This window comes from Coenobita brevimanus, chromosome 72 (assembly GCF_032717465.1).
Source record: "Coenobita brevimanus isolate Jiangsu-jjx chromosome 72, ASM3271746v2, whole genome shotgun sequence".
Taxonomy (NCBI): domain Eukaryota; kingdom Metazoa; phylum Arthropoda; class Malacostraca; order Decapoda; family Coenobitidae; genus Coenobita; species Coenobita brevimanus.
The window spans coordinates 41,111,096-41,126,943 of NC_137025.1; the positions used below are offsets into that span (position 1 = coordinate 41,111,096).

At 41.9% G+C, this 15,848-nt stretch overlaps 1 protein-coding gene across 1 annotated transcript in view; it reads left to right on the forward strand.

The window, feature by feature from the left end:
• Positions 1-8,074, forward strand: part of LOC145407112 (TLC domain-containing protein 3A-like) — a 117,889-nt gene extending 109,815 nt beyond the window's left edge. Inside the window, exons 6-7 of the mRNA XM_080278132.1 lie at positions 4,232-4,455; positions 7,878-8,074. Of these exons, the coding sequence (XP_080134258.1) occupies positions 4,232-4,455; positions 7,878-8,074 (421 nt within the window). The remainder of the gene's footprint in view (positions 1-4,231; positions 4,456-7,877) is intronic.
• The last annotated feature ends 7,774 nt before the right edge of the window (positions 8,075-15,848 follow it).

Below are 15,848 nucleotides of genomic sequence, written 5' to 3' on the forward strand. Positions count from 1 at the left end.
GCTGCAATGCTATAAGTGCAAAATGTGGACCTATAACTTTGGTGTGCATAACATAAAAGAAAAGCAAGCAACTATGTATTTTTGGAATCAGAGTTTGGGTAACCGGGGGTCCTGTGAAGTGGCTTCCTGTCTTGACCACTACATGAACCATGTTCTTGACCCAAACATTACCAAGCTAGTAGTGTTTTCAGATAACTGCTCTGGACAAAATAAGAACAAGAATGTGATCTTGTCCTGCTTATGCAATGTGCATTCTGTCCGCTTCATTAATATCAAGCATTATTTCATGGTTCCTGGCCACTCTTACCTCCCCTGTGATAGGGATTTTGGGGTGATTGAAGTTATAATACATCCAGTTCCTGTGTACACAGCCAAGCATTACGTTGAACTAATTAAAAAGGTAAACAGCATTCACCCTTTCCAAGTAGTTGACATGAAAAGAGAGGACTTAAAGGACTGTGATGCCTTACAAAGTAGTGTATCGTGGGTTGGAATGAAGGATGCTGGCTTTCTTAATGCAAGGGTTCTGCAGTACTCAGACTCAATCAAGGGAGGTTTTGAGATCCAAGAAGACTATGGTGGGCTGGTTTCTGTTAAAGTGTCTCTGGAGAAAAAGAAAGATGGAGGAAAACTCAATTTGGCAAACATCCAACTCCAACCCTAGTACCCAGAACCAGTGCATACTGCTAAGGAAAAACTTGCCGACATGAAAACGCTCATGACCTATGTACCCCCTGAGCAGAGGCAGTTCTTTCGGGACCTTATTGATGAACAAGAAAGAGCACAAACAAACGCAGCAAAGGAGGTGGAAGAAAGAAAAGAGGAGCGGGGAGGGGGCGTTGCACCGAGAAGGTAGAGTTGGATGTCGATCTCCTAGATGACGACCCCACCATTTAACCCCCCACTGCCCCTCCTCAATTTACTTAAGCACTACACTGCTTTTTTTGGGGAGAGTGCTATTATTTCAGTCTATTATGGTAGAGGAAATATAATAATTGTATTGATTTCAGTTTTAGTTGTAAAAAATGTGAAATTACAGTAATAATTATTCGTTTATTAATATTAAGTGAACTGTAATCTTAAATTAATAAAGTTTTGTACATTAATACATTCTTTGACATTTTTTCTGGTGTGTTTTTAAATCCCTACAATAAGTTATTATGCCCACTTATAAATTGGGGGTTTAATTTACTGCACATTTTGCGGTTACGGTTATTATTATTGTTATTTTATTTTATTTTATTTATTTATTTATTTTTATTTATTTTTTTTTTTTCATGTAGAGCATAGGCGCTGATGATCATTTTGATGTATAAAATGTTTGTTTATTGCCTTTTGGATATGACGTTGCCATAACACAACTTTAAAGCCTCATAACTCAAAAGTACATTTTGGCTCTGATACCCCATTGGTTCTAGACACCTCATTTGTCCAGAACTCCTCCCTCACCCTGCTTGCACGATCTTGCGTTGGCGCATACATGCACACAATCGCCCACGTTTGTAGTCCAGCTTTCAATCTTACCAACACAATCCTTGAGTCAACCGATCCATACTCTCTTATATTCTCTGTCCATCGTTACTCAACACAATACACACTACTTTTTTTGCCCTCTTATTCTCACCTACTCCCACACATATACCCCATCCATACTCCCATTCTTTCACACTCTCTTTTCTTCATTTAGTTTAAGTTAATTCACATACATCCACTTTTGCACCCTGAAGCACCTGGACAATCTCTCTCTCACCTCATCATTTGCACCCCTTACATTCCAAGTCGCCATCCGTATCATGTCCTTTGTTCGGTCCTTAGTTGTCATCTTTTGGTCAGTCCTGGTCCGAGGCTTCTTATTCATATTTTTAGTTGTTTTCCGGGGAGGGGCGCTAACCCTCCGCAACCCACTTGTTGTCACATAGGGAACGTGTTGGTTGGTTACAAGGGTACCACTCAGCATTATAAATGCTTTCCTGGTTTACAGGAAATCATTTGGTGTGCCACTAAGTGTAGAGGTACCCAAAAAACAGAGTAGCACTACACCAGGTGGGTGGATAGTGAGCGCCCCCACCTACCACCACTATATCAATACTGTATTGTATGCCTAGCTTTCATCTTTTATTCATGGGAAAGTTTTTAGGATAGAGGGTTTAGATGAATAACAAACACCTGCTTGATGCTGAATGTTGAGCCAGTGGAGGGAGTACTATGCAGTATCCAGCATTTTTCCTTATTAGGCATAGGGCTTGACTGAATGACAGTGGATAACTGAGACTTTTCTGTAGTCCATACAAGGAGGGTAGAAAGGTTGCAGAAGGATGGAAGAAAGACAGAATATATGACAGAAGTGGAGGAGCAACTGGGTAAATATGATTTGGATCAGATTGGGGTGGTGGAAGATGTGTGCAAGATAGCCACAGAAGAAATCTTTGCAGCATATGTGGTGGTGCATGTGGGGTGAAGAGAAGATGAAAGGGGGTCGAGGGAGCAGCATGGTGGAATGAAGAGGTGGCACAAAAGAAAAAAAGCATATAATGAGGGGATGGGAAACAGGCATGGAGGAAGTTGAGAGATGGAAGAGAGAGTTGTATGTAGAGAGGAAGAGTGGGGTGAAAAGATTAATACGAGAGAATAAGAAGAGAGCGAATGAGGAATTTGGAAGGAATCATTGGAAGCAATGAAGAAAGTCAAAATGCGGAATGCCCCAGGAATTAATGGAGTGTGTGGTGAAATGATGAAGCATGGGGGAGAAATAGTAGTAGAATGGATATGGAAGACGAGAAGATTGGCCTGGGAGGAAGGTAGAGTCCCAGAGGATTGGAACTCAGGTATAATTATTCCCCTGTACAAAAGAAAAGGGGAAAAGGAAGTGTGTGGTAATCATAGGGGCAATTGTCTTCTTAGTGTAATAGGAAAAGTATATGGTAGAATACTTTTGACAGAGGTAGGGAAATAAAGAGGAATTAGTTGGTGAAGAACAGGAAGGTTTTAAGGGAAGAGGTTGTGTTGATCAGATATTCATCCATAGGTCTTAAGTGGAAAAGTTTTTAAAGAAGGGAAAGAGGTTGTATGTGACCTTCATGGATTTGGAGAAATTATATGACAGAAAGGATAGACAATGAATTTGGAAAATATTAAGAGTATATGGAGTAAATAGGATGCTGTTGAATGCCATGAAGAGCATGTATGAGGGTGCTAAGGGTGCAGTGCATGTAGATGGTGAACTGAGTGAATTTTTCTATCTGAATGTTGGATGGTTGTTCAGTCTGTATATGGATTGGATTACAAGAGACACACAGTAGGGCCATGGATGTTGAAGCAGCCCTAATGAGAGAGGGTAGCATTTGGAAACTTCTTGTACTGTTGTTTGCAGATGATATTGTACTCTGTTAAGGCAGAGGGGAACTGCAAGGCTTTGTGAATGGGTTTGGGAGAGTGTGTAAGAAACGAAATCTAAAGGTGAATATAGGAATGAGTAAAGTTATGGTCTTTGAGAGAAATGAAATCACTGAATGTACAGTATGGTTGGATGATGAGGAAATGGAAATTGTGAGTGCATTTAAGTACTTGGGTAGTGTGATGAGTAAGGATGGAAGTTTAGAGAATGAAGTGCTTGAAAGGGTACAGCAAGGAAGAAAGAGTGCTGGTTCTTTGAGAGCAGTGATAAGAAATAGGGAAGTTAGCATCAAAGTAAAAAGTCGATGGATGATAGTATTGTGACACTGGCCCAACTCTAACGTATGGAAGCGAAGCTTGGACCTTGCTGGAAGGACACAAGTCAAAAGTGTGGGTAGTGGAAATGAGTTATTTGAGAGGAGCATGTGGAGTTACATGGAGAGAGAGACTGACAAAATTTGAGGAAGTGATAGAGTATTGTGGTGTGGATGTGGATGTGATAGAAAATGTTAGGAGAAATACATTGATGTGGTTTGGCCATGTGGAGAGGATGGAGTGAGAGACTAACAATGAGAGTGTTTGTGAGTGAGGTGGAGGGGGGGGAGAGGGAGGATGAGGCTGAGGATGAAGGAGGGATGGGGTAGAGAGGTATATGAGAGAGGAGAGTGTGAGCTGGGGGGAGGGCAGTGAAATGCTGAGGGACAGGATGACATGGAGGTGATTTGTTTGTGGCCACCCCTCACAAGATTGAGGTGTCACAGTCTGGCAAGAGATAGACAGAAGAAAGGTAACTTTAAATGAAGACTTATGGTACATACATATGTTTACATTTTAACAGGTGGTACACTGCCAACGGTGTAGCGATGATGGTAACTTTTGCCTGCTGCCGAGTGCTGGTGTTCCCATACATGTATCTGTGCTATGGAGAGCAGTATGGGCTGGGTGTATGGGAGGTTATGAAGACCATACCCCTGCACTGTAACCTGGGATGCCTGTTGGTGCTCCTCCCACAGCTGCACTGGCTCCGTCTCATGGTGCGTGGGGCCATCAAGGTTTCCAAAGGTCAGCCCATCACTGATGCAGATGAAAAGATTGACTGAAGGAGGCTAGACAGAAGAGTGATAAAAGGTAAAGACATATATAATGTAGTTCATGTAAACTCCTCAGTACAATAATGTACTGTACTTGTATGTTTTATTCTTGGTACCACTAGACAATTTTATCAGCATAAGAAAGTTAGTGAAGGCTTTATCATAATAGTGAAGGCTTTATCATAATCCTGTTTGAAAAACCAGTTCTCATATCCTATCGTATTGGTTATAAAGGCTCCAGCATCCTTGCATGCGTCAGCCATGGTCACCTTATGGCACCTGTCCATGCTGCTTGATCTCTGGCAGCCTCCCTCTTCAGTTCCTCTTCTCTGAGGTCACACCCTAGGACCATGTCCCAGGTCTTTTTCGGTCTGCCTCTCATGACCCTACCCCCAGCATTCACACTTCTTCCTTTCTGCACCCAGTTGTCATCCTCCATCTTTTCCATTTGCCCAAACCATCTCTAGCTACCCCTCCTCATCACAACACCAATGCCCTCCAGTCCCATTCTTCTTCTTAACTCTTCAGTCATAAACCTAGCCTCCCCAGGCCTCGCATTCACAGACACATTTCTCATCCATCTAATTATTGTCATTTCAATATATTTCAGGCTATGAATATCCTTTTCCTTTACTGGCCAGATCTCACTACCATACAGCTTTACATTCCTAACACATGCCATATACAAAGATCTCTTAGCAAGAAGGGAGAGCCCTCTTGGTATCTGGATAGGTGGAAAAAATCATTTGGGTGTACCAAGAATAGTGTAGAAAATGCCATACATTGTATTGAGAGGTTTATATATGTAAATATTTATATAACATGTGAATAATCAGAACTGCAAATAATGAGGACAGACTGTACATCAACAAAGTGAAGGGGTTAAAGGTGCAGAATACAGCACTGTGCATAGGTTCTGACTGGGAATTTCTGTGTGTGGTCTTCCGTTTGGTTTGATATCCAGATATCAACTTGGATAAGAATTATTTCAGTTCCCATCAGTGAGTGCCACATTATTCCTTATAGCACAGGCTAGTAAAAAATTAACCCGATGAGTTTGGATGATGTTCATTATAGTATATTTCTCATGCTACCAAATTATTCAAAACAGAAAATGCATCTCATTTTGAAGGGGTTTATTCAAGCTATATCTAATCCCTCCAATTCAAAGCATGTATCCAGAGCTATATGAAACCACCAGGAGATGGCAAGAGAAACATTACAAAGGTGTGTCCAAGCTCAAAGGGCTAAAGCCAGTGCTTTCGTTGGGGTTGTTTTTGTTTTCATTTATAAAGGCAACAACATGCTTGTATGCATCAACTTTGATCACCAGATGGCAGCTCGCCACAGTGTTCAGTTCTAGCAGCATCTTTTTTCATGCCCTAATCCTTGAGGTCACACTGTATGACCTCATCCCAAGAACTTTTTGGTCTGCCTCTCACAGCTTCACTTTAATTGTTTACACCTTTTCCCCTCCACACCCATTTGCCAGCCTCCCACCTCTCCACATGCCCAAACCACTTCTCAGCACATGATTAATACATTCATGTCCCATCCTTCCTCTCAACTCATCTTTTGCAGTCCTAACCCCACAGACCTGTCTTTCAAAGATGCATCACACCCATCTTATCATTCTCACCTCAGTATGGGTGGACATATGAACATCCTCCTTCACTGCGCAAGTGTCAAGATTGTACAGCATTACATTCCTAACACATGCTGCATATAGGGACCCCTTAGCACAGAGGGAAAACCCCCTCAGTATCTGGAGGAGCAACAGCTTCGACTTCTTTCAACCACTCCATACCCAAACTACCAACTTAAGCTTGCTCCAGTCTTACTTCCAGCAGATATTATATTCTTCAGATAACAAAAGTCCTCTACCCACTCAAGAGATTCTCCAGAAAGTTAAATTCTATCCCACCTCACTCCTTTTCTTTACTTTCTATTACATACCACACACTCCAAATTTGCATTATTTTGCAGCCTACCAATAATACCACTGCCTCTCTTATGCATGCACTTATCACAGTCCCTGCACAAAATGATGTTATTTCCCACATCCTTGTGGCAAAGTGTGCATGGCCATACTCCTTCTTCTATTACAGCACTGCCACCTGCCCTGGATATCATCACTCTTATTTTAGCCATGTTTACTCCCAGACCTTTTAACCCACCTCCAAAATTTCTCCTCTGCTTCCCTCTCATTCTCTGCAATCAACATCAAGTCTTCAGTACAACACCTTTCATGTGAGTCCAGTTCTGAAGTCACGTGAGAGAGCTTCAGGCACCATAAGCAACAATAAGTGGCATAAAACTGACCCCTAATGCTTATCGGTCTTTGAAAACTAAATCATCCAAACTTCTGTTCACCCTCACCTGGTTGTAAACACCCATGTTCATTGTCATAGCCACTCTGACCAAACATTCCTCATTCCCAAGCTTTCTTATTGCCTGCTTCACCACCTCCCTGGACACTCTACTACAAGTGTTAAAAGCCTTCTCTAAACAAACAAAAGCTAAGTACAACTCTCTTCCCTTCTGTTTAAAATTTTTTGAAGCTGTTAAACTGTAGTGTGGTAGGTGGGGGCCCCGTGTGGTAGGTGGGGGCGCTCACCATCCACTCACTTGATGTAGTGCTGCTCTCGGGTGTCTACCCTTTCCTCTGCTCCATCCTTCTTTCCATCCATCCTCTTCTGTCTTTCTTTCCTTCATTCTTTCCTCTTTCTTCTGCCTGTGGGTGACTTTACACTCCCTCCTGTGTCTTTCTTTCCTTCATTCTTTCCTCTTCCTTCTGCCTGTGGTGACCCTATGCTGAGTGACAAGCCAAATGGTTTCCTGTACACCAGGAAACCATTTACTATGCTGGGTGGTAACCATATAACCAAATTTTGGCTCCTGGTGGTTTAGTGGGTAATAAAGGTGCTCCAGTCAGATTGAGCCAGTAAAGGTTTATATCCAGGGGGTGGTTGGGGTTTATTGCTCATGTAATTCCACTCAGGGATGAGTGAGGCTGGTCACTCTCATCTTAAATGCCAGGACCAACTTTCCTAGCCCCGGGCTCCTACACTCCTCAAGGGGCAACGTAGGATTAGATGATGGATGGATGGATGGATTAAACTGTAATTATTGCATCAGTGATCCTCTTCCCTAGCATAAACCTAAGCACTGTTTCCCTTATCATACCTACCAAGTTTTCTCCATTACCTTCATTATCTTATCTGAAAACTGTTTGCCATTGTAATTTTCTCTTTTCAGGGCATCACCCTTCCCCTCATACAGTACTTATTTACAATCATGCTCTTGAATGAATCATGAGAAACAGCAAATTTGCCTATAATAGAATATAATAAATTATTATATCAGTATCTAACTCCATGCCTATATCTCCAGAGGCCAACAGCATCTCAGCAGTCAACCCATACACAACCACAGCCTTCCCCAACTGCAGTTTGTCGATTGCCCTGCCCATGGTACCAGTATCAAAGACCAAGGGTCAAATGCTGGGTATGCCATCTCCAGTCCTTTCCTGTCTCAGTCAGACTCCTCATTCAGCGCCTGGCTGTAATGTTGTGTCCAAGCATCCTTAATATCCCTCGTAGGAATGGGTTAATGAAGAGAGTATCTGACTTTTCCTATTCAAGAGTTCATTCCTAAGCTGAGTATCAGTGTTTGGATTGAAGGGGTTAAGCCATAGGAAACCAACTTGTGTCCCTGGCAGCATTTACATGATGCAGAAGTCTCCAGCCACCTTTTCAATTCAAATTGTCACAGATGGTCAGAGAAGTGGTTTTACATTTGAAAGGACACAAATTTGAGTCCATACTGGGATAGAGAACACTGATGAAAAAAAAATTTGTTTAAACTTTCTTTAGCTGCTGATCTTTTACGAAGTCCATTGACATGCCATAAAAACACTCCTGCCTATACCATCACACCAGTCGTGAATGAGACAGCACAAATACAGGTATGTGTTCAATATGAATGATGGGTATTAGTGCCAGAGAGGTGGTATGTGAAGGTTTGTGGTGTGAAAAAGTGATGGGCCTCAGGAACTGAATATCATGTTTGTGCTGAGAGTTATACAGTTAAAATAAATCAATGGTTAAAGTATTTTCCGACTTACGACCTCTACCTCCATGCTGCCGAGGCATCAAAGCCACATGAAACAGACAGAAATGAGGGGGGAGTGAAGGAAGTGTCTGTAAGCTCATGCCTCTGAACACTAAGCAGTTTCAGTAAACTTCTGATTCCTTGTTATAATGGTTGATATGTAGAAGGATGGAGAACTTTCCAGAAAATAGCCATGCTAGTTACACAACAGATGGGACATTTGTATGGCATAATTACTATCAGTTACTGTATTAAAATGAATGCAAAGAAATTGTAAGAGGAAAAAATTTGTAGGGAGGTTGTAGATAATTTTGAAACAGCACCTCATCATGAGACACAAAATACTGATATTAATGGTCTGAATATAATGAAGATGGAATAATTAAACAAACGTATTGACAAGTGGAAGGGATGAGCTAAACAACTTAAGGTTCATATCTCTCGAGTTGCATGTCAGAAAGTCTCGGGCATCCTATGTGAAGTATTGATGTTGGATGAGATCATGCATTGGTGATTTAGTGTCCTCTGTGGTAGCAGGTAGAACACTGGAGTGTCCAACTGTCATCCGCCATGGTGTCAGTAGGTCTGTCTCAACCTACCCTCCTTACATGCATCATGTGCGATGCCATTAGTCCATACAGCTTAATGTACTCTCCATCTATTACATTTCTTTATAAACAGTACAGCTCAACATGCAAATTATTATTGGTATTAGAGTAATCACTCGATTATCCAACATAGTGGAGCCATTGGTAATTCCAGTTACGGATGAAATCCGAATATGGAGCAATACCCTACCTATATGTACAGTACCCCCCCTAATTGTGACAGTGTTCTTCAGTCTTTCATTTATTTAGTCATCAAAACACACATGGGAATATCCAGCACAGCAACCTCTCAAATAACGCGAGGGTTAGGTTCCTGGAGAGGTCGCGTTAGTGAAAAACGCATTTTTTAAATATAATTTTCCCATAAGAAACAATGGTAATATTGGGGGTTATGTTCCTGGACTCTGGGAAAGTCTACCCATTTGGGGAGTTATGCTACTCTAAACTTAAAAGCAACAACATTAATTTGAAGGAAAATCCACGTAAAAAACAAAAACAGTATCTCTGGGGAGAAATAAACAACATTTGAGCCCTAGTTGGGCCGAAGCGTTGTTTACTTCTCCCCAAATACGTACTGTTTTCGTTTTTTACGTGGATTCTCTTTCAATTCTGCTTCATTCACGGCATTGTGAAAGTTCCTCAACATTATTAATGCATTACTGTAGTAGGTCATAAAAACACTACAGTAAAAGCAACATTTTCATTACAGAAAGTAGGTCACAAACAATAACAACACAGCCTCACTTCATCTATGCATCACTCACCATCTGCTGCTGTCCCTACTTACCCCATTACCCCACCTCCCGCCGCTCCCCACCCTAAATTTGTTGTCCCTCCTCACTCTGCTGTCCTTCCTCTTCCTCTTCCTCTGACTCCCGTGCTACTGGTGATGAAGATAACTCCCTTAAGTTTTCTGTCTTCTTCATAAAGAACTGCTTGATCTTGGTCTGAGTGGTTTTCTTCTTTCCGTTCTGCAGCATCAAGTTGTAACAATTTAGATCTACCATCACTTTCCTGGCCAAATTTTGTTCGAAAATAAGCCAAATTGCTCAGAATGGGGCCAAAGTTCATTTTCGAATATTGTAGCTCGAATAAAACCAGTTTAAGCAACAGACAAATAAAAAATTGTATTTATGCATAAACTGCCACACACGGTCTATCAGCTCGGGACTGTCCAAGGCGCGCGCGGCTAATTTGAAACCATCACGTACATGTAAAATTGCGTTAAATCAAGAAACCCTTGTTAGTTAAACATATCTCCTTAAATATTTGCATGTGTTAAAACGAAAACACGTTTTTTAAACCTGTGTTAGTTGAGAGGTAACTGTAAAATGCTAGACACTAAGAAAACAGTGCATAAACAACAAAAATCCACAAATACCCTACTTATATGTACAGTATCCCTCCTAATTGTGGCAGTGTTCTTTGGTCTTTCAGTTATTTAGACATCAAAACACACATGGGAATATCCAGTACTGTATAATGCTAAACACTAAGAAAAGAATGCATAAGCAACAAAAATTATTCACAGATAAATGAATATAGATGACAAAGGTTGCAAAAGGAATTTTAATAAAGTACTGTACACTACAGCACTTATCACCCAACAAACAACAGACAGGCATCGCAACCTGCTAGCCACTACCTGGTGTACAGTAATCCCGTGTGGTCTGGTGGTTAACATAACATGGTGGCTGTATCGATACCAAAATATCGATACTTCCAATACTGACTATGTATCTGCAAGTATTGATACTGATGGCTAGGTATCGATTACTGTGAGTACTAAAGCAGACTTTCCAATTAACTGAAAACATATTTTCAAAAATACTATTTCATTGGGAAGTGATGATTTTAAGATTTATTAACACACTGAATGGCAGTTTTGGTGCTTATGTTCTCCTAAAATGATGGCCAAATAATTCTTTTAACCTGACTGAGCCCATTGTGAGTACAGTAATTTTATTAAATTTTTTATGTAGTTCATCGGACTGAAAAGATATTACAGTAATCACAGTAATTCCCCCAAAATCCGACATAATAGAGCCAAAGGCATGTCTGGGACTTGGGAAAATGCCCCCTGGACAGGTACTTCTGGACCCTAACCCAACGTAATTTTAGAGCCACCTAAGTAACTCCCTACCAGACATGCACAATACCTATTTAAGACCATCTTCACACAAATAAGGGACAGAAAGCATGAAATAAATGAAAAGGATCCAGGGAATGAGGAATTAGAAGTGAGTATGGAAAATATTTAGCAGTGTACAGGGTACTTACAACACATCTGTGGCCATCACGAAGATTAACCCGCCTCCTCTAAGGCTCTGACAGTGGTGAAAGTGCTCTTGAAGCATGTACAGTAATCCAGTGTTGTGCCGCACTTAATTCTTTGCACTATGAATTATAATTGTTTAACACTGCACATTCTGTTCTTACTTGCACCATGCCAGTTGCAACACACCAGTGTTGCACTCTGCACTTAATCCTTTGCACTCTCAGTCTTAATTTCTTAACGCTGCACAACACTATAAATTCCCATGTGTTCTAGTGGCGAGACATTGCAGTTTATTCACTGTTTATTCACAAAAACGAGTACGTAGGGCAGCAATGGCAATGAGCATGTAGTTATGGCAATAGTTAGACGGGAACTGGGGAGGGAAGGATGCAGGGGCTCTCTACTATGCACAAAAACACAGCTGTTCATCATCGCACAACAAATTTAAAGTAGGGATGAACACATATCATCATTTTTTTTTTTTTTTTTTTTTTTTTTTTTTTTTTTTTTTCCCCCCAAAGGACCCGAGCTCAAAATGTCTGGGACTTGGGCGTCTGGGTCTTAAAGGGATTATTGCAATTACGAAACTATGTAGCTGTCAGTATTGGTAATCGATACCAACCAATACTGACCAACAAAGTAAACGGTATTGTATCTAAATTTAATCACTGATATTGCCCGTCGCTAGTAATCACTTAACAAAAATCAGAATACTCCTCCTCCTCCAACCGTTGGAGCTGGACAGTGAGTGGGGGTGTGTGGTACCCGCCACCGAACACAACGTTGCCATGTCTTTACTGGCCAGCCAGGTGGCTTTGACCATTTGGTAGGGAGGCGGATGGTTATTTTGCTCAGCTGGTGGGTTAGGCTCTTTTACCAGCGTGAGGCTCAGCTCAAGAGGCCATCCAGGTGACTTTGATCATTCGGTAGGGAGGTGGACGGCCATTTTACTCAGCTGGTGGGTTAGGGTCTGTATTACTCACACACGGCAGAGAGCATCCAAGTAATCCAGGTGGCTGGGGGATTTTGACCATTCGGTGAGGAGGCAGATGGCCATTTTTGCTCAGCTAGTGGGTTAGGGTCTATTACCTGACCAGCCGGCTATCCAACCTATATTTTTTTAATTTGTCGGCTGCCTAACCGGTGATGTCGGAAATTTTAAGTTCAGATACAGACAAGGAAATGCGGATACAGAAATAATAGAGCCAAGGCCTAACGTTCGGCTACGGAGAATGTCTGGATACAAAGCATCCAGATAACTGAGTGATTACTGTATTTGTAAAAACAGTACATTGAATTATGGGTCAAACTAAATTAATAAACATAAACTTTAAACATTATTACCTCATAATTACAGTACATACCTATGTGGAATGTATTGCCACATTATACAGTACTTCCAACTACTGAAATTACTGTAGTTGCCATTATGGCACAACAGGAAATTGTCATTATCTATTCTATCTAGCTCTATCCATAGCCCAACTCCCTAAGCCTGCAAAAGGTGGCCACAGACAAGACCCCTCCAAGTCGCTTTGTCACCCACCGTTTGACTGCCCTCCCCCCAGCTTACTCCCCCCTCCCTCATATACCTCTCAACTCCCTCCCTCCACCTCATCCTCAGTCTCCCCCTCCCTCTCCCTCCCTCCACTTCACCTGCATACACCCTGTTAGTCAGTCTTTCATTCTCCATTGTCTCCACATGTCCAAACCACCTCAGTGTATTTCTCCTAATTTTCTCAATCACATCCACATTCACCCCACAACGTTCTTTCACTTCTTCATTTTTTTTTTTTTTTTTTATTTATGTGAGGAAGAAGGAACCAAAGGCCACAAGCCCACAAAATTGTTCCTTCCAAGAGAAAAACAAAATACAGGAGAGAGCCAAATTCAAGATCCGATCATTTCGAGATGCCTGGACACACTGCGTTTGAAAGACTGGAGATCATAGGAAGCAGGAAATACAGACAGAGGGAGACAGTTCCAGAGTTTACCTGTTTCATAAATGAAGGACTGGGAGTAACGGTTAACTCTTGCATTAGAGAGTTGGACAGAAAAAGCATGAGAGTTTGCTGCTAGACGGGTGCTATGCACCCATCGTAGAGGTGGAGGAATGTATGCAGACAGTTCAGAGGAGCAGTGACCACTGAAGTAGCAATAGAAAAGAGATAAAGATGCAACAGTGCGGCAAAGAGACAGAGGTTGAAGGGAGTCAGTAAGAGGAGGAGAGTTAATGAGACGAAAAGCCTTTGACTCCATCCTATTAAGAAGAGCTGTATGTGGGGAGCCTCCCCACACGTGAGAGTTGTACTCCACACTGGGGCAGATAAAACCCCTGTATAGAGTCAACAATTGTGCAGGGGTAAAGAAGGAACGGAGTCGGCTTAGCACACCTAATCTCTTGGAAGCAGATTTTACTAGAGATATAATATGATCTTTCCAAGATAAGTCCCGAGTAAATAAAACCCCAAGCATGTTCAAGGATGATGCAGGATTATGCTGAATATTATTAAACATTAGTGGGTATACCTGTGGAAGATTTTGTCGGGTTGATAGGTGTAAAAACTGAGTCTTTGATGCATTAAAAACAACCAGATTATTTTTACCTCAGTCAGAGATACAAGCTAAGTCAGACATTAGGTGTGCCATAGTCTCATCCCTTGTTTGCTGAAGTAACTGCTGAGATGGACGTTGCGGGAACCGAATGGAAAGGTGAAGGGTGAGTCATCAGCGTATGAGTGGATGGGGTTAGATTTACAGCTTAGAAGGTCATTGATGAATAAAAGAAAGAGAGTTGGTGATAGGACAGAGCCCTGAGGAACACCACTGTTAATAGATCTAGGAGAAGAACGATGGCCCTTGTTTGCTGAAGTAACTGCTGAGATGGACATTGTGGGAACCGAATGGAAAGGTGAAGGGTGGAGTCATCAGCATATGAGTGGATAGGGTTAGATGTACAGCTTAGATGATCATTGATGAATAAAAGGAAGAGAGTTGATGATAGGACAGAGCCCTGAGGAACACCACTGTTAATAGATCTAGGCGAGGAACGATGGCCTTCTACAACAGTGGCTATAGAAAAACCAGAAAGGAAGCTAGAGATGAAGGCACAGATAGAAGGATAGAAACCATAAGAGGGCAGTTCGGAAATTAAAGATTTATGCCAGACTGGATCGAAAACCTTTGAGATGTCAAGTGCAATGGCAAAGCTTTCGCCAAAGTCCCAAAAGGAGGATGACCAGGAGTCTGAAAGGTAGGTGAGAAGATCGCCAGTGGAACGTCCCTGACGGAACCCATACTGACGATCAGAAAGAAGGTTGTGATAGGAAAGATGCTTTAAAATTTTTCTATTAAGAATTGACCAGAAAACTTTTGATATACAGGATATTAAAGCAATTGTACGATAGTTAGAGGGTCGAGAATGGTCACCCTTCTTTGGGACTGGCTGAATGAGAGCAAACTTCCAGCAAGAAGGAAAGGTACAAGTTGATAGACAAAAGCGAAAGAGTTTGCCTAGGCAGGGTGTAAGCACAGAAGCACAGTTCTTGAGAACAACAGGAGGGACTCCATCAGGCCCATATGCCTTATTAGTACTGAGGCCTGTGATGGCAGAAAATACATCAGCTGAAGATATTTTAATGTCAGCCACGAGGAAGTCAGAGGGGGAAAGTGCTGGAGGAACAGCACTGGAATCGTCTAAGGTGGAATTGGAGGAGAAAGTCTGAGCGAAGAGATCTGCTTTATCAGTAGAAGAAATAGCTACAGAGCCATCAGAGTAGAAAAGAGGAGGGAAGGATGATGAGGCAAAGTTGTTAGAAAGGTTTTTGGCAAGGTGCCAGAAGGAATGGGAAGTTTTCGAGTTGGAGAGTTGAGAGCATTTAGCATGGATGAAATTATTTTTAGCAGAGCGAAGAACAGACTTAGCATGATTCCAGGCAGAAACATATAAAAGATGTGATTCAGGGGTCGGTTGGCTCCGGTACCTTTTATAGGCCCTCTTCTTGTTGCAGACAGCATTAGAACAAGCGTGATTAAACCAAGGCTTTCTTGCATTAGTCAGAGGATATGAGAAAGGAATGTATGCTTCCATGCCCGAGAGAATAACCTCCATAATGTGCAAGGCACACTCAGATGGCTCCTGGCCCTGGAAGCAATAATCATTCCAGGGAAACCTGTCCCTCCATGTCACTCCACTTGCTCCTTTCAGGTAACTCATTTCCATTGCTCTCACTCTTGACTTGTTCCCCTCTAGCAAGGTCCACGCCCTGCTTCCATACATCAGGGTAGGGATCACACTACTATCATGCAGTGACTTCTTAACGTCCATACTCACCTTCCTATTTCTCATCACTGCTTTCAGTGAAC